General features: G+C 33.2%; 3 protein-coding genes across 3 annotated transcripts; 2 read left to right on the top strand and 1 right to left on the bottom strand.

Annotated features, from left to right (window-relative positions):
- Window positions 1-4044: 4044 nt before the first annotated feature.
- TRIADDRAFT_20291 (uncharacterized protein) lies at window positions 4045-9413 on the top strand (the record flags this gene model as incomplete). The annotated part of the gene is made up of 7 exons (XM_002109003.1): window positions 4045-4249; window positions 7279-7557; window positions 8035-8277; window positions 8587-8696; window positions 8760-8846; window positions 8924-9158; window positions 9259-9413. The coding sequence occupies 7 exons, from the start codon at window positions 4045-4047 to the stop codon at window positions 9411-9413; spliced, it is 1314 nt and encodes a 437-aa protein (XP_002109039.1).
- A 2682-nt stretch (window positions 9414-12095) lies between these two features.
- TRIADDRAFT_52665 (uncharacterized protein) lies at window positions 12096-14287 on the top strand (the record flags this gene model as incomplete). The annotated part of the gene is made up of 4 exons (XM_002109002.1): window positions 12096-12170; window positions 12988-13089; window positions 13650-13742; window positions 14183-14287. The coding sequence occupies 4 exons, from the start codon at window positions 12096-12098 to the stop codon at window positions 14285-14287; spliced, it is 375 nt and encodes a 124-aa protein (XP_002109038.1).
- Window positions 14288-15750: 1463 nt separating this feature from the next.
- Window positions 15751-19521, bottom strand: TRIADDRAFT_19344 (uncharacterized protein; the record flags this gene model as incomplete). The annotated part of the gene is made up of 6 exons (XM_002108282.1): window positions 15751-15877; window positions 16008-16092; window positions 16160-16191; window positions 16436-16491; window positions 17653-17762; window positions 19197-19521. The coding sequence occupies 6 exons, from the start codon at window positions 19519-19521 to the stop codon at window positions 15751-15753; spliced, it is 735 nt and encodes a 244-aa protein (XP_002108318.1).
- Between the last annotated feature and the right edge of the window lie 362 nt (window positions 19522-19883).

Genomic DNA, 19883 nt, shown 5'->3' with positions numbered 1-19883 from the left:
ACGATAAGGAATTGTTTTCGTTGAATAGGTGATATTATATTTCAATTTTATTACTGAACTTATAAAGCATAAGTTAACGTTGAAAGTTATAACTCAAAGCAGGAGCAAATTCAGTGTTGCCGGCTGTTGTAGCAAGTTATTCTTTCCATTTAAAGCTGTCAGCTGATAAAATAGCTACCGTTAATTAGTAATATTAAAGACTCAAATGATCAATTTGATGCTTTCTTTCTCGCTAGTATCATCCCAGTTTCGCAGTTTTGACAAATCTTTAGCCACCTGCTATGTTTGCTATTATTGATAGATTTATTATTTATTAGAAATTTCTTAGTGTGTGATTTTTGTTTGTCTGAAATATGTAAATACAGTATTGTGCTAATACGACTGTTGCATCGTGACATCACAAAGTCTGCCAAAGTGATACTATTGTAGCTGATGATAAAATCACTATAATAAGGCGGTATAATACCTCTATATGATTTATTATACTATACGTGTATAACATTAAAAGGAGATAGATATAGCTATGATTATCTAGCTTTGAAAGGCGCAACTTTTCAATTTGTGAATTGTAAAAATGTATGCGGTAATGAGAAGACAATTTCTCATAGTCTCTGATTACTAATAATTAGGTTTTCAGTAAGCTTTACAGTTCCTCGTATCATTTATTACGACTGGTAATTATATCATTAACAATAATAATAATGTTTATGCTGTTGTAGCTTGAGTTGAGGAATGGTGTACCATTCTTCAACTGTTTCATGATGAATCTTTGATTACGTCATTGCCAATTTTTGATGATTACCCTCAATACTAATTACTGTAGATACTTTGAGGAGGTATCACTGTATATGAAATAAATACCCAAAATAATTACGTATAACGCTGTATTGTACTTTATGTCGCATCTTGAAAAATAAACTATTAATTACTATGCCTGGCGACCCTATCATTACTAGTTGTAAACATACTTGTATAATGTATAGTGATGATTGCAAATCGATTATAATGCCGATAAATGTAATTTGAGATATTTTATACATGAGTACTGTTTATTGGATGAAATGATATTTTCTTCATTTAAATTGATCGATTATATTAATCTGTTAAAAATAGCATACTTTAAACAAAGGCATATCCGTTAAAAATTACAATTGAATTACAATTTATATTATAGAAATTCAAGAATGTTATGTGGTATATTAGTTAGGATATTTTATAAGCGTACATCTGGACACGTAACCGTAGTTTAATGAGATACTTCGGCTAATGTATTCAATTTATTACCGGTAAATAAGAATACTTATCAGTAATCAAATATTTCAGTGTTGACTTCCAACTGCTCATACTTATAATCCATTTACTTTATCAAATCGCATCAAACGTATCTAAAACGTACTGTTACCATTCAGCGCAATTCTATCATTCTAATTATCGTATTGTAGACGTATAGTTTATAATCAGTCTCATCCACAGGGCCCCATACCCGACGCCCACCGGGAATTTGCCTTTTTTCTATTTATCGTGGAGTGCATTAATCGATGGAATGAGTTTATTTCGTCATTACGTATACCATAAAGCTAAATTTGTATTGAACACTTTACCTCATTCCGGATTAGGAGATTCAACAATAAAGTGTAACAAAACTGAGTAACAGACTAATGGTAAAGGGCGATATGTTCCAAATACCAACTCGCATACTGGTATTGCATTAGTTTTGTTGAAAGACAAGGGTCAGTGTTGGTATTTCACTTTCATACATCCAGTAGTAGTACACCAAGCCATGAACTACTGGAAAAAAATACTAGTAGTCCATGACTAAGCACAGTACAGTAGTTCTCTGCATCTCACACATAAAAATAGAGCAGGACTTGTAAAAGGAAATTCTTCCAAGTCATAACTGTCATTCCCATCAGAGAATAAAAGTATCGTTTTTGTGTAAAATTTGGTGAAATTGATTTCTTTTCTCTTTGGAAGTCCATGACAAAAGCTTCCATTGGACTGTGTCATACTGTATACTGTACTGTACAACTACAGAAGACTACTACAGTAAAGTGTACTGTAATGTACAGTACTATGAACTGTACCCGGTTACAATACTGTACACTGTACTGGACATATTGTACCTGGTACTACCCTCGAATCAGAATAATATTGACCTGATATTGAGTGTGGAGTGTTGACCCTGCTGCCTTTTAGCGTACAAAATTGCGATACTATACCGAGATGAAATCATCTCAGCGAAATCGAGGAAGCCGACAGCTTCAATTCTAAAACACAAGGGGTAGAAAGTGCCGGTATAGAAGTAATTCTGTCGACTAATCAACGCCGCAACCTACAAACTGTACGGACACCAAAGCAAAAGTTACCAGTATCTCCTCAAAGAGTTGCCGTTAAATACGAATTGGATAAATTAACTTTCATTAACAATACTGTAGATGCACTCTACTGGACAAGCAATTGGATATTGAACGCCCAGCGCCGGTCACCACCCAATACAATATTACGGTGCCATAGCATTGATCTGCTAGCTGGTCGCTACTTGTGGACTAGAACATATTTTCCTTTCTTGCAGGTTAACTTTCAGACGTCAGCTATCAGGTAAATTTTGGTAAACCCTGTAGGTTAACTGTTCCAATCATAATTCCAATATGCAGTTATCATTAGTTTTGGAACGCAGGTACTACAAATCTTGTAATCCTAATCCTACAGTGAGCATAGATCATCCGTTTGAAAGATTCTATTGCGACCGGATAGGATTAAAGTGGATCAATTTAGGAGTGCTTGGAAGTTATCATGTATAGTCTTTTACCCTCAATAGTTCCATTTATTGAAATATCAATGAACTACAGCAATCAGTAATCAGTATCTGTGTTAAGCCAGTTGCTGGCACTGCCTACTTTTGCCATACAGTATTGGGGTCATACTTTCAATGGAGTACACTGTACTGTCCATTATTAAAATCAGTTCCATTCCTGCAAAGATATTTGTCTTGATCAAGCGTAGAAAATGATTTATGTTGTACTACGTAAATAAATTGGCAAGTTTGTTTAGCATGGTACTAGCCTAGTAGAGATTTGATCGACTGACCAAGAAAGAGATACTGTAGTTTCGTAAATATACAATCAACGTTGACCCAACGATTGGTGCCTGATATTACGTCACTTCAACACAGTATCATAGCATAGCATGGACTGGAAACTACTGTATTTCACGGTCGTAAATCACCTGTCGTTGATAGGGCATAGGCGTGTATAGCAACTTTACTCTTTTATCCTTTTTCAAGAGTTAAAACCGAAATATTCCTCCTTGATTAGTTCACAGTTCTTCAACCGTCAAGGCAAGTAGTATAATATTTTCATGCCGAGCTTTCAATAATTCCTTTATTTGCTTTTTCAATATTGGAGGCAAACGTACCCATACAGTAGGTTTGTCCTTATAGAATGGTCTGACGTTCTAAATGAGTAGATTATCTCCTCAGTACAGTAATTTTCGACAGTTCCACACTCAGAGTCTGCAGCTGTCTGTGTTGTACTGTATGTGACACATACTGTACGCGTCAACTCCACTTTGACGACGACTACAGTATGACAGTACAGTACACTAGCTACAGTACGTACTGTGCAGTACTGTACTGTACACTGTACTCGAACCACTAGGGTTTGACAACCCTTCAGAATTTTGTTACCCTCTATTCAATGTCTGCTTTGCAGTACTTAGTGACAATTGGAAGACTAACTGACATGGATCCTCTTTCAATGACAGTCGTAATGGATCCTTCTCAGTTTGGCGATCAAATTAGTATGTTAGCTGGCTGTACTACTACTGTACTCGTCAACTCCACTTTGACGACGATTACAGTATGACAGTACAGTACATTAGCTACAGTACGCACTGTGCAGTACTGTACACTGTACACTGTACTCGAACCTCTAGGGTTTGACAACCCCTTAAAATTTTGTTACCCTCTATTTAATGTCTGCTTTGCAGTGCTTAGTGGCGATTGGAAAACTAACTGACATGGATTCTCTTTCAATGACAGTCGTTATGGATCCTTCTCAGTTTGGCGATCAAATTAGTATGTTAGCTGGCTGGTTTTCCAATTGGAACCTCTGCGAACAAACTATAGCCCTCTACTCGTTATTGACCCGTATCACTTCAACGCAGGCAAGATTCCTTAGCTTGGTCATCCAGAATACATTCGAAGATTCAATAGAAATTCAGTGCCTTGAACGCGAAGCCAATAGCACCGGTTAGTTCTCGTTGCTACTAGCTGTTACACTAGGGTTATTCTCTCCATTTTTTTTCCATTGATTTCTTCACTTGATAATATTATGATTATTGAATAATAGCGGTCATAGACGATGATCCTAGTATTGGATCCCATTTGTTAGTAGAATGTCCCATTCTACATGTACAGTACTGTATTTATCAATTAATTATTATTATTATTTATTTTTATTTACCTTGCCTGAAAGTATGAAAATACTGTGTCTGTCTTTGCATATAGTCTTTTTTGGACGGTACATAGATTTGAAGTGTACATATATGGCAAATATCGACTATCCTTTGAAATCTTGAACTTAGTGCGCTTCAATGATCTAGTAGTCATTGCGATTTAGTGCTATGACAGTAATGTAGTATAACTGCCTTCGCTGCCTTTTAACACTCAGTGGCTTTTGTCATCAAGATTAGGATCGATTTCTACTGTATATTGTGATGGTACAGGGATTAGACTATATACGCGGACTATAAAAATTGCTTAGATTCAGTCATGATTCGTAGACAGTTACGTATTTACATACGACTACATCTACCATACCGCACAGATGCTGTGTTATTCGTATTTCTGTTCCAATCTCATATGGTTAGAACAAAAGATGCGGTGGCGCACTTAGATTGCACAAATAAACACCATACTCTGCCATATAGTGTTTTCTGCAGCTCTTTGACAAATTGCGGGTCATTAGACACATTACCAGAGTGATAATTTGAAAACAATTATGACCTTACAGTCAAGACTAAAGTTTGAAGTCTGCATATGTCTATAGCAGTCATCTAGTGTATCTCTACTTTAATTTTGCTTTTTATTAATATATAATAATTATGTTAATGATCATGCACCACCTGACATGCCACACACTAGAAATAAATTTTCTACCTTCGCTGTACTGTAAAAGCAAAAATTAATCACAACTATTGTCGATATGAATCTGTGCTGTGGTAAATTTCATGTATGCAATTTGTATTTATTCCCTGAGATACTGAAATTTCCAAATTGTGCTATAATCTTAAGTCTTATACACACGGTTGACCCTCGTAAACTTTGTATTATAGTAGAATACTTTTTCATTTGGGGTACTACTACAAACTAAGAACATTACAGTAAAAGAGTTTATTATTACAGTGCAGGATGTGCAGTATTATTTATGCTGACGAAGCAAGGACGTACTGCAGTAAACTAGTCTACTAGTTGTGTTACTGACAAATGGTAATAATTTAATGGACGCATAGTTGGTCGATATCAAGAACTGCTCTAAAATGAGGATGAACGAGCTTATTAAAAGTTTGATGACCTACTGTAGGGGTTAGTAATTATGAGTTCAAAGTTGGATACTTGATACGAGTGCATTTATATTGAAACTGCATGAGTCATAATTTGTACTTTGAACAGGATGCAGTAATAGTCAGACAAAAAAACGAAAATTCTACCTTCATATAATGCAGTGCAGATACTATACAATCTTCAAAAAATATACCGTACATTTTATAATTTTACATCATGAAAATTACTGCACGATGTAGCATCATGTAATTAGTATGTAGTTCACGTAAACTGGCCTAACAATCGGCTGTACTATGTGCAGCCGAGACTTATTAATTGCAATGACAGCAAGTTATCCTTATAGATGATAAATGAGGGAAAAGAAAAGATAAATGCATTCAATGCTAGTATACGCAGAACGCATATTCATAATGGCTTCCTGCTGATCTGGTTAATCAAATCACAGTTTGCTCAACTTGATTATGACAAAGTTAGATTCTACTCATATAGCAATTTACGATGAATTATGGTAATCTTGTTATTGACCAGATCAGAATGCCAGCATTACTTGCATCCTAGTGATGATAAAAAATCTATCAACGACAACTGAGATCATATAAAAGCTATCTAAATAACATTTGCTAGGTGTGATGTGCATAATATTATTTCCATCGTCACTTACTAAGATTGCTATCCACTAATGCAGTTCTCATTAATTATACTATACAATACTTATTGGTTGACTCTCTCAACGGGGGTTAAAATCGTTAATTTAGGTTATGACTCACGTAAAGAACTCTCGTCCAGTCCTGTAGTCTGTCATCGGTCATTTTGCTATTACTGTTAACTGCTGGACATTTTTGAAAGAAGTTTTAGCTATTCTCTAAATTGCTAATGCTCTTGAATTATAATAAAAACATAGAGTTAGTGGCTCTCGGTTTCTATCATAGATATTGGGTACCGTTTTCGATAATAATAAACTCTTTTTAAAGATTAAAGAAGTTCTATGCTATCGAAAAAAATATTTCAACATTTAGTATTGTCTATTTTCTTTGTAATAATGGGAAGAATTTGATGCTAATACGCGTATATGTTATTTAAGCATCTCTCTCTCTACATACATTACTACTGTAGCTGACACTATTGCACCAATGTCGATATTCCATTTTACTTTGCTATTTACGAATAGTGCAAGACTTTGGAACGACTGAATACGCATAAATTATTGTGATTCGTAGTTTTATGGAATACTAAACGACAAAGACTACTGAACAGAGGAAGTTATTTTTATGCTACACAAGGTGGCACATTCGTTTGTAATTTACAATACGCAACATCGTCAACTTGCCTATAATAAATTAGGGCTAGTCAAATGGCTGTCGGGTTACTGACTGGCAATGTGATTTAAGGCAAATTAGTTATATAAATGGAAGTAAAAGTTGCTATTCATCTTAAATTTTGATATTCTCAGCTTTCCTAATAATGTAGCCGCCATAGATGAATATTTTAAGGGTTAACAGTAACCTATTTTTAATCATGAAGAACAATGTCTTACGTAATGTAGCATAATTGTTGATGCCTTGGGCTAGCTGATTTTGAAATTTCGTAATCACTAGGATAGCAGGATTGGATTAATATATCATCTAACGTACACGTATCAGGCGATACATGTATTCTAAATAAAGGATTACTATTTCACATTAGTGTAACTGACAATATGAACTTTTTGCTATTAGAATTCCTAAGCCAATTGCGTCGGGAAACAATGGAAAATGCCTTGAACCAGTTACTTGCCCATTTACCACTCTTACGTCCGGGGGCAAGTGATGTGCGAAGAGAATATCTACGGATTATACCAAGACTAATCTTACATTCAATAGAAAAAGGAAAATATTTGCCAAAATGTCGCCAATTATTATCACTTGCAACAGTACATCCTGCGTTCCTTAAAGAGGAAAGAAATTGTTTATCGTATTGGTTGGACAGGCTTGACAGAAGTTCTGTGGAAAATAAAAGTTTACAGATAGTCCAAGGTGAATACTAACTCCATAATGAGAAAAAGTTATCATGAATTCTCGATACGATTGATTTAAACAACTTTTTAGTACGTACTTTAAAATGTCTTCATTGTTAACCAATTACAATAGTTACGATAATGATTATGTGACTGTTTAATACTGGTGCTATAATACTCTGTTTACAGTTTATTTATAATGATCAATTATAGGTAGTTTATTGGTAAGTTTATTGTAAGTAGTATCTTTTAGCTGTTCGCACTCTAGACGTGCTAGAAGAATTAGTGCTTAATATGCCTTATAATGTTAAAGTTTAGCTCAACTTTTGTAGAGCTAACTGAAATTTCAAAATCGTAAAAACTTTATATAACATATGTTGCAGTATGTGTATACTGTATCTATCTAAGTATGACTTGTCTTATACAAAATTTTATGATTTACTATTTAAAATAATTTACTTGATTTTCACTGTTGTAGATATGGATCAAGGCTATGCGACTGCATCAACAATTTTCGATAGTTTTAACAGTATTCATAACCACAGGAATGGGGTTGAACTTCGCGAATCGATGCCAAATCTGCGCAATTGCTCTACTCTTATTAGGAATACTGCTGCATCTGAATCTGCTTTGAATGAAATGAAAGGTAAAGTTGCTAATCATGGCATGCATGGACCTCGATCAAGCGATCCTCATGGAATGCCAGCTATGTCGAAAACAAGTAACGAGAATGAAGTTAATACAAATAGCCGTGAAGAACGAATTAATAGGCCTACTCCTGGCAATAATGAGACAATGGTATCGTCGTATGGTGGTATTAGGGATTACGCTAGAATTTTTAATGATTATGAAAGTGAAACAATGAATGCATTTGACGATTTAGCTACTGGAATGAAAGGTATATTTAGTTCTAGGAATATTAGATAAAATTCAACTTAAACAGTATTTCATAAAACCATCTAATTTCTGTGTAAGCGGAAATGGAAGGAGAACATAATACTCATTTCACTTAAATAATGCTTTTTTACAGGTGTGCCAGCATGGTTGAAAAGCCTTAGACTTCACAAGTATTCTCACCTCTTTGCTCATTTTTCTTATTCTGAAATGCTTAATCTTACCGAAGATGAACTGGAGAGAAAGGTTTGTTAATAAATACCTCTACTTTAGCTGGAAAAGAGAATTTACTTATTTTTATTTTAATAGAACGTTACAAAAGGCGCTCGAAATAAAATTCTCGTCAACATTAAGAAACTTCCGGATCGTGTTATGTGTTTGCAACGAGTTGAGGAGGTATTCCTTATACTCAATAATTGATTGATTAACTAGTGGATCAATAGTCATCTTTAATTTTCTTGCAATTTATATAGAGCATCCAGCACTCTGGGAACTTGCAGGAATGCTTGGCTGAATTAAAACAAATTGTAGCTACTCCAATGAAGCCTTCAATGGAATGTCTAGTAGATAATAATATTTCTTTAGAATCAGAATTTCATTTTAAAAGCAGTAACCGTAATGGGTCGTCACAAAGTTATCAAGCTGCGATCGATTATAATCCAGAAATTGATGACATTGCCAGTCCTTTTACTAAAGTGATGGGTAAAGGTGTGCAAAATGTATAAACGTATTTGCTATTTATGGCATTTTTTGAACGAGCTTTCAAATGCAATATCAAGTAATACTACAATATCATGACTATACGTAGTTTGTGCACATATCCTGGTCTCTCAGGCAGATGAAGACATCGTAAATAATTACCTGTCAATTATTGAAAAAGCATTACTTCATGAGGTAAAATTGTTCGGCAGTAAACATATGTACGGTGTAGAATATATAGTGTGTGTGTATATATATTTGTAAAGGGCTTTATTACCACAAATATACTGACAACGAAATTTGTAACTTCTTTGCAGTCATTTACTAATACGCAGAAGAAGCGTTTGATGTCTTGGAAGCAGCAATGTTCAAAATTATTACAACAATGGAATATGTCTCGTCGAGGGACTCACGGAAGGCAGTATGTTTTTTGTAAAAATATTACATTGACGATTATTTGTTATCTTGCTAATGGCTGCATTCGAATTCTTAATGAAATATTCTATCCGAAACAGTTGGCATTCTAGCAGCACCAAATCGTTAGATTCTGGCAGCAAAGCACCTTTATCCAGTAGTCCATCTAGAGGGCGGCGCTCTCCACGACCTGCTTGCAGTAAGTCCTTACATGCACTACCTTCGAATAATATAGGATTGGGTGGTAACGGAAATAGCAAACGTAGATACAAACAGGTGAATAATTTGAGTTTGGTATAACAAGCGTAGGGTTTTTATGCGGTACCTAGCTATGGAGAATACAATGCTATACATACTGTTGTTGCCTGTTGTTTCTATAGAGTAAAGCTCCTCAACAAATTCACATTCATCCTGGTCATGATAGTAACTATCAACTATATATTCCTCATCAAAGTTACAATCTTGATGAAAGTATTTCTGCTCAAGGTTTGCATGATCAGCGATCTAGATTATTTACTTAGGTTTTCTATAATTTGTTTCTTAACAGTACCTTTTTTTACATTTATAGATCGTTCATATCCTGACACAGGCCCAACAAATTCATCAGATTTAAATAACTTGGAGTCGGTTAGTTTAAGCGTAACCGAACTAGCCTTATCAGGTATCCTATAATACTTAATTAATTCATAAAAGTGCTATGAAGTATAGCTTAATACTGACATTGTTACATGAAATGTCACCGCGTATCAGGCTAACGATAATTTTTTTATTATCCTTCTTACCGTATGATATAAATGTGTGTAAAATTCTATATATTGTCCGCTGCTTGTATTCGGTCATGCATTGTATTATTTTATGGTAGATCAATCAGTAACCATACCTATACTTAAAAGAAGTGTTTAGCTTGTTATTGACTGCAACAAGAATTTATTTCACTTTATGCTAGTAGTAATACGAGTATGAGTAAATTTTTTGTCATGATAACGATGTTAACCTTTAATCAATTGATGAGCGCAGCAAACTTTGATAATTGAATTTAATTTATTACTTTCTACAATACAATTCCACGATAATAATAAGATTAAGTATGCTCGTGTTATATTCTATGCTATCTTGACACTTAACTATTGTACACTAATTGGAATTATTTTTCGAATTTCAGAAACTTTTGATAGACATGAAAATTTTGAATGAAAATTTTTTAACAACTCCTGTATTGAAGCTTTTTATATTATTAGCTATAATTGAGCGGTAGAGCTTAAAATTACCTATCTCCATCATGTAATTAACCTATTTTAGGAGAAAATATTGAAAGAATAATGCGCTATTCTTATTTCTTCGGCACAGTTCCGAAATAAAGAACCCTATTGTATTTGCTCGATTTCATACTGTTGTGTAGTTAATTATACACTTCTATATTTGTTACCTTTTACATTCGTAAAAATTTGTGCCTTTTATAGTATTTATGGGCTGTTGCTAAACGAAAATTTTTAGCGATAAAGATAACACTGAAATCTAGCGAAAAGTGAAATTTCATTTATCTTGAATCTGATATATCAATATTATATCCATTATGGAATGGAAGCAAAGCTTCTACGAATTCTTTTCGTTATAAGAAATGTTCATTTTTAAGCATTACGTGTTCCATAGAGTTGATCTCTATCTTTGACTGATGTTAACCGATAGGAAAAAATTTATCATTTTTCTTAAGCCTACCCTTCTATTTTACTGATATGAAATTTGGAAATATACTATTACTAGCTATATTCTTGAATGAATATAGTTATTTTAACAAAGATAACAATAAAATGAAATAAATCAAGGACTATTTTGATTGGAGGGCAAAATCTAAAATATAAGATTGCATTGTTGTGATATACATTACAATTTGTATGAAAAATAGGGGAAAAAAGAGGCATTTTCTGTATTGTCAGTAGTTTCGATAATTCTTCAAAAATAATGTCAAAGGTGATAATTCACTTCATATTCCTATAAGAAGTACAGTACTGTACTGCATGCACTCTAATGTAGCTTCAATAATACAGTAAATTCCATTTTACTAGGTGGCCATTTAATGATAATATAGAGTAAAAGGTACAAGTATACGAGTAGTATGTGAAGTATTCGATCGAAGGATCGTTCTAATAAAGGGTAACCATATCTCTTTATCTATAAAACTGAAATAGTTCAATATTGGTGGGCTTTTCCACACAGTTAACTTTACAGGACCGATAGATGATCATTTGGTGAGCATCAATAAAATCCATTCGACCAGATTCGATTAAACTACCGTTGACTAGACATGCGCAGTCAAAACTTTAGGACCATACTGTGGCTGTGTATCGTACAATGCTGTACATCGTATAGTACAGTACAGAACTGTTCAACATCGTGGCATACATCAGCACATGATGTAAATCTCGATCGATTGTCAACCTGTTCTCATCAACCCTGCTTGAAAGCTAGCTTGAAATTCCAACAAGAATTTGCATTGCAATTTTATTTACTGGAGGACGGAAAAAGAGTTGAAGGATGCGACTTCTAACACATAATATGCTCACATCGCACGTTAAAGGTGCTGAATCAGGCTATCCATTGATTCTAGAGGTAGAATATTGAACTATAAGTGTACCATGTTTGTACGCCCGCTTGCGATTGTCATAGTACGGAGCGAAACCGGATAATTTACTGCATTAAATTCATCTTAAGCTTTACTGTATAGGATTGAACGTTGCAAAATATTAAATCCACCTTAGTAATATCAAAACAGACACTTTACTGCATTCGATTAACTTTACACCGCAAAGTATTCAATTCACCCTCGTAATATCAAGTGGATATTGATATTGTTTTCATCCTAGACCAGGGACTAGTCGAATAGTCCCTGCCTTTAGCGGTAAGTTGTCCATGTCAAATTGTCCTACAGCCAGTAAGTAGGTACTGTCCCTTCCCGACTCACTATACGCGTACATGGAGCTGAGAGCTGATTAATTAATTCAATGGCCATAAACTACTAAAAAGAATAACCTAGATTTTCTTCCAGTAGCTCATGTCTAAGCTAGTGATACAGACTAGATTGTATCGACGATAACCCTCTTGGAATGAATCGATGGCGCAGTACAGCTTATTGCAAGTTGCTATAAAATTTTTCCATAGCGAGCTAATTGAAGTGAATTTCAACGATTTCTGTTTTTTTCCCCATTAATATTGGCTTCCTCAATTACACGCCATGCAAGCCATTCCTCTAATTCTATGCGTTAGCCCTAGTTCAATCTCAGTGTGCCCACTAGTACCAATGACTGTATCGCCTATTCTCCAACAGATTGACAAGTACTGTATTATCACTACATGAGATAGTGCAAGCAGGTATTGGTATTTCATTGCCTTATAAATCCATATTATTATTATTATCATCCATCGTTAGGCTGCAGAAGTTATTCTACGCAATGTCGATTTCAATCCTGAATTTATCAAGAGAATGCTTTCCAAAGTGAATTGGGATGTTTTATATCAAACTGCCAAAGCTGTAAGTCATCCTTCAATATCGCATACTGTGACATTAATCATAATTATCATTAGAAGCAACATTTTACTGTACGTGTAATCCTGTTGTGCACTCTACTCGTATACGGAAGGACAATATTGATAAAGGAAATGCTATTCAAACTGTGTAAATTGTAATATCAAATAACATACCGTTCTTAGCATGAACCAATCGTTGATTTACGTCTGAGACGTTAGAAGGAACCAGGTCAACAGTTTTCATTAAATACGCATGACTCCTGCTAAATTAAAAATTGTTGTAGTATTATTGATGATATGTTATGGAATGGAATAAATACCCTCATTGTTGTAGAAGTTTTGCTTCCAAATTTATACAGCCTGACAGAAATAGCAGGCAAAATATCCTCCAAACTGTATAACTTCGAAAAATGATCCAACCAAATTCAGTATCATCTATACTGTACTGATCTACGTACTAATTTAGTACTAACCCTTATGTATAAATTTATTTGCTATCTTAGATATGAAGATGGCATTAAAAAATGTCTTTTTTTTTCGATATACCCTTATGTTACAATACAGATCGGACATTTGAATGATATACCCGAGCAACTTCAACCAAATGTAGAAAATGATGAAGAATTCTTGCGAAAAGCACACCATGTATTATTGGAAGTATGTACTATATATTTTATACAGTAGTACATTACATCTGCTATCAACGAAACATCAGTAAACATTCACTTTTAATATGGATTTATTAGAGTATATTTATTTAGAGATAGCTTTCTATTTTTCGAAATTTCAGTAGGATTATCTAAAGTATGCTTGCTTAATTCTCACATGTACATTAATAATGCCAAAGGTTGAGACTGTTGTAGACGAAATTTATTTTCATTCTATTTATGTTGCATTGATCGATTGCATGGGTAAAATAACATCAAACATTTTATATTAATGGTATGTATGGTTGTGATAGCCTATTAATCGTTTGAGTCATACCACTTTTTTGTAATGAATAACTGGATGTAGTCAATTCTGAATACCTTATACGTGCAATTAATTAGCAATATTCATACTTCTAACTGTATACTTTATTGTTGCTATTTCATCAGGTGGAAGTAAAGGAAGGCCACTTAATTTGTCCAACTTCAAAAAAGAAGTTTCAAATTAGTAATGGTATACCAAACATGCTGCTGGGTGAAGAGAGTTCAAGTTAAGTCTAATATTATAGTATCGTAATACTGTACGTTGTTTATTAAATATTGTATTCATTTTAAGTATTATTTTTTCATCACTATTGAGCTTGTAAATACGCTTTCATCTACAAAAACTAATGTTTGTAATCCAAGCATTCTATAACTACTTTATCCTGTTAACATAAACTTGTTTCTAAGCTGTTGTTGGAATTTACTTATTCAAATAATGACTCGAATGTCAACCTTATTAGTAGATAGGGATGAGCTAATTAACAATCCTGTTCATTGAATGGTAGATTTAAAGCCGTTATTGCAGTCGTGAAATAAATAAATAAGATTTTAACTATATCTTGTCATTAATCTGAAGAGCTGATTTTACTAACTTTGAAGATTTCTCATCTAAAATTATCGGATAAATTTTATTGTTAACTATTTGGACTTCGAAGTGTTATTTGAAAAATCTTTCATAAAATTTTAATCTGACTGCTACTTAATTAACGCCGAATAATAATTATAATCCCTTTCATGTTCAAAAAATATAACTAATTGATTAATAGCCCTTCCAAATAGGTAATAAGTTTGATATTCTTTCTGTAAAGATTAGGATTAGTTAAATGAATTATATGATGGATGACAAACTTTACATGAATTTGGATTAGCTATTCACATACCGTATTAAGCTAGCACTAATATTTATTACTACATTTTTAGTGATTCTTTAGAACATTTCAGGATACAATGCTTTCAGGGTGAAGTATTATCTGATATCACTCCCGATAAAATGAGTATTAAAAAAGCAATGCAGGATACTATTGCAGATTTCGGCATAAACGTATGGTTGTGCTACTCTGTAATGTATTTCTGTCATACTAGTTGATGGATTGTTTATATCCAAGGTAAATGTTAAAGTATACTTAATATTTTAAGCTACATCGCCTTTAAGCTGTAAAATCATGAACTTCCTAGTAGTTTGTTACGAAGCAAAAATGCTACAAATTTATTTGTCGCAGAATAGTCCTTTCATTTCTTATGCTGTAACAATTTATTTTCAAATTTTTTAACGTGAACTTAAAGAAGCATAATTGCTTTAAAATGGTAACCATATAGTGTACTGACTAGAGATTGCAAGGCCTAATAATATTATAGACTAACGACGTGGATGTTAGAATCATATGTAGCGTCTGATTATGCGAGTATATGCCTATATTACCTTAACCCAGGCTTGTTATTTGTTATACTACGCATTACTTTCTCAAATCGAGCTTCGAAAAGCTTTGCGTATAAAATCACGCATAACTTTTAGGTACTTTACGGAAACTACGTTGACTTGAAACTCAGATGAATCACGACGTTTTTTCAAGCAGCTAAAAATTTATTATTTATGAACTCAAAGGGTAAAAATAAAATATAACAAGTGCTCTGAAATAGACTTTCCTAAAATAACAGTGTCAAAATGCTAAACCAGTAGTAGTATGGCTATTTATTTAGTGTCTGATAAGGGATAGAAATTCTTCTCTTGTTCTAGGATCTTCTCGAAATACTCCAATCATTGTACTGGTAGTTGTTTTACTACCGGTCTTTTGAACTCCTCTCATGACCATACACATGTGACTAATTGTAAATGATATAAAAAATAGAGTTGACGTTAATGTCTACAACTGTAATCACTGGAATATAACAGAAGAGTTACACTAAAGAAGGAAATAAAGCAAATACGATAGAAAAACTTTGTAATACTCACGTTCCTTCTATAACTACACCAACGCCTGTTGGATTGATCGCGGTAGTTACTGCTTCAGCAATTTGCTTCGTCATTCTTTCTTGAACTAAAATGTTACTATTAATTAAAGGATCACATATGCATAGAAACAAATAGTACCACATTTACATTACCTTGTAATCGTCTGCTATACATTTCAATGATTCTACCCATTTCGTATTTTCATTTTATCACATAGACAGAAAAATCAAGTGTAGGATGATTAAATTATAGTATCAACTTAGAAGAAATTAGAGTACTGTTTACATACGATTTGCGGAATATGCTAATAAAACAATATTTTTTAATGTAATTTGTTAGCGCTATTATCATACTGAAGAGTTAAATGTCTCCAGTGTCGCTACGTAGGATTATTTTTTTCGGTCTTAGATAATACTTTGAGTTTATACCTTGCAATTTTACTTAAACCAACAACTTGTCTATTTGGTAAATAGCCTACATGAACCTATACAAACAAAACCATGACAAAAATTCATAAACATATCGTATAGAGGATTAAAATGTAGCAGGTTAAATTAATAATTTCCAATATCGAAACTTCGTTCTACATGATATTGAAGCAAAAGATACAACATTGAAGGAAAAAAAGTCGTGCTTGAGAGAAAAAGCCAAAAACACCTATTCAAATTGCTAGGATTAATTATGAAATACTTGAAATTACTGGTTGTTTTAACATTCATGGCTTGTCTAATCTAATTTTGATTGTATTAGAATTCGTTACGCCTACTAGATTGTTACAGTTATTAAAAGGAGTTCTCATTGTATTCTACTATTACATAAATGAGGTTTGGAATATATACATAGAAATCGTGATTTGTTTTGCTATTCTTACGATAAAAAAACAATAATTTGTTTGCAATTAATAGTGGACCCAATTGGCGAAATACAGATCTGAACCATGAGTGGTGTTTACAATACATAATTTGTTGCATGCGTAGGCCATCAATTTGGTATTGAAAACAAGATGTGCAGTTTAAGATGTTATAAAGCTTTCTATAGATTTGATATTTGTCTAAGTAATGCTACCATCAGGTTATTAATAAGTAAAATATTACATCAGTACTGGTTGTAATAAAGATCGTGCTTGATGCAGTATGTATACTATACTGTTTAATAAGATGCAGCATATCTATACAAAAAGACCGTGAGACGCCAACATTGGCCAATTGAGAAACGATAGAAACGAGATTCACGGAGTATTAAGTAGTAGGTCTATGCATCTGGTAATAATCGAGCATGTTAGTAATTCAATTAATGGTGATATCAATGATGAGCAAGTGATGATTTAGAAATGCTAGAGAAGGATTATTCCTAAGCTATATAATAAAAGAGTTCGCATATCATTCATTGTACAATATTCAAATGATAAAGTAAATAAGGTCGTACATTTACGGATGATTTATTTATTTATACAGCGTAGTCGCAAGTTATGTAAATAAATGTAGTAAACAAAATCTTTACGTATAGTTCTACAGATAGAAAAATTATTGTTTTGCAAGCGTTAATGAATAGTACACTTTGCTAATTATGATGCATAACGCACGATCCAAGTAGCTATTAATCACTGATGACGATAATTATCTGTAATTAGAATAATCCTTCTTACCTTGCCGTAAAATGGAACCAAATGATGTTCGCATAATGAAAAAAATTCGATGTCTTTAACAATGACCATTTCGTCGTGATCAACATTAAATAGTGCATCATTAATCAGCTCTGTTAAGATCATGTAATGGAAATATAAAAGAAAATTAATAAGGATTCATTAGTGAGCAAAGCGTCTGTAATATTAAAATTCATTGATAGCAACAATGAATAGGCAACATCCTCTTCACATTGTATCGCTACGTTGCGATCGCATATATGATATAATACTGAACACTAATCAACTTGCTGCATAATTTTAATAGTTACACTGTAAAAGCTATTCTCCCAACCTTATTATCTAGAAGTTCCTCTATTTAGTCTCATTAATTGCAAGTAACGCAATAAATATACATGAAGATTATTGAAGATCACTTTCAAAATATTTTTTAGTCTTAAAATTTAGTAAAAGATAATACGTAACGTTCCATTCAATAAATTTTGAATCATTAGGTTTGCTTTCGAAAGATGAATGTAATGAAGCTAATTTTACCAAGCTTATGTATAATTAGATAATATTAATCCTATCAATACATTGCACATATATAGATACGAGTATTGTTAGTAGCCTGTGCAGCGTGCAAGCAAATATGCGATCAAGCATGACATACTCTAGAGATTAGCATGGCAGATTAATGATTCGATCGCCATTCATATTTTTTATATGATGAAAGTTGTGAATACAGACAATACAAACTTGCAACATGTAGATGAACATTCTAAGATCACATCCGAATGTCGCATAAATAATATAATTTGATAGTATGGCAAAGTTGCTACTTCCATTATTGGCACTGTATTGCAATAATTAATATAAGATGTAACTTACTACTGTACTACTCTTAATGCAGTGTAAAGACACAGTAGTGGATAGTAATTGGTAGTTATCAGCTTTTGGAGAGATTAACATGATTCTGTATCTTACGCCTTAAATAATCATAGCGCGCAAATATGATGGTAAAAGATAATTTTTGATAGCCTATCAATTACTGGCAACAATATAGGCTGTGTAGTTAACATACCTTACGCAAATTATAAAATGAAGTAATTTAGCTGATGATTGCATAAAAAGGTAGGTCATCATATTGTTTATGATATAATTCAAAATATTTGTATATCAGTAATAACACATAGCTAATGTCATCATAGATAGGTTATGACGGTAATTCAACATATAAATCAACTGTAGAGGTAAGTTTACGACCTCTCCGACAGCATATTGCATATCGAAGTATCAGCGCTGTGCAGTAGGAATGATTATATGAATAGTGATGAGAATGTACGCTGTCTATCATTATTAAGCGAGGAAGGACGATAATGTAATAAATTAAAAATTTATGATGAAATCAATGCTATGATAGTAAATGTAAATCATTGAACTATGCTACCGTACACTGTTGAATTGATGATCGATTCGAATCTGTGGTAAAATAAATTTTAACTTGTTACAAAGAGATAGTAATTAGCATTGGGTAAGAGGTGATTTTTCAAGTTAATATGTATTACCGTTCAGGTTATCTCTATATCCTTTGGTAAAATAAAACATCGCTTTGGCAGCACGACTTGGTGTTTTCAAAATCCCCTGTCTAGTGACATCTTCACCAGGGATAGTATTTAATATTGAGTAATAGGACTGCTCCAAGGAATGTAAGATTTTCTCTTCCTGTTTGGAGTTGATAACAATATTGCTAACTTGAGCGATTTGATCCACATTTTTATTAAACTCGTTTTTGTTATTTCCTTGGCGTTTTTTATCTATAGATAAAGTACTCTGTTCATCTTCTTTTTTCTCATCGACGTAGCTTTTCTCACCATTAAGTAGGACTGACATTGTGGGTGCGGACTAATTGGCAGGCTGTAAGAAGTGGGCTAATTTCTCTTTAGTCGGGCTATTATATCCCTTTCGTAATGCTTCAGTTTCAATCAAAGCTAAAATAAATTCAATATGCACGATCGAATAATAATTATCATTAGTATCAAAGACTATCCGCTATATCATAGATCAACAAATTTGTGTAATCAATTAATTCTTCCATTCAATGGTATGTCCTCAGGCTGTTTAATTATAATTAAGTAACAATACGACGGTCGTATAGGTCTAAAATTGCCGTGGTGGTAGATTGCGATTCTAATCGTGGCTACTCAAGTCTACTCTACAATATGCAGTCGATTATTAGAGCACCATTGAAGGTG

The sequence above is a fragment of the Trichoplax adhaerens genome, genomic scaffold, assembly GCF_000150275.1.
Source record: "Trichoplax adhaerens TRIADscaffold_1 genomic scaffold, whole genome shotgun sequence".
Lineage (NCBI taxonomy): Eukaryota > Metazoa > Placozoa > Uniplacotomia > Trichoplacea > Trichoplacidae > Trichoplax > Trichoplax adhaerens.
Note: the sequence above shows the minus strand (reverse complement) of the source record. Positions and strands in the feature narration are given on the sequence as shown.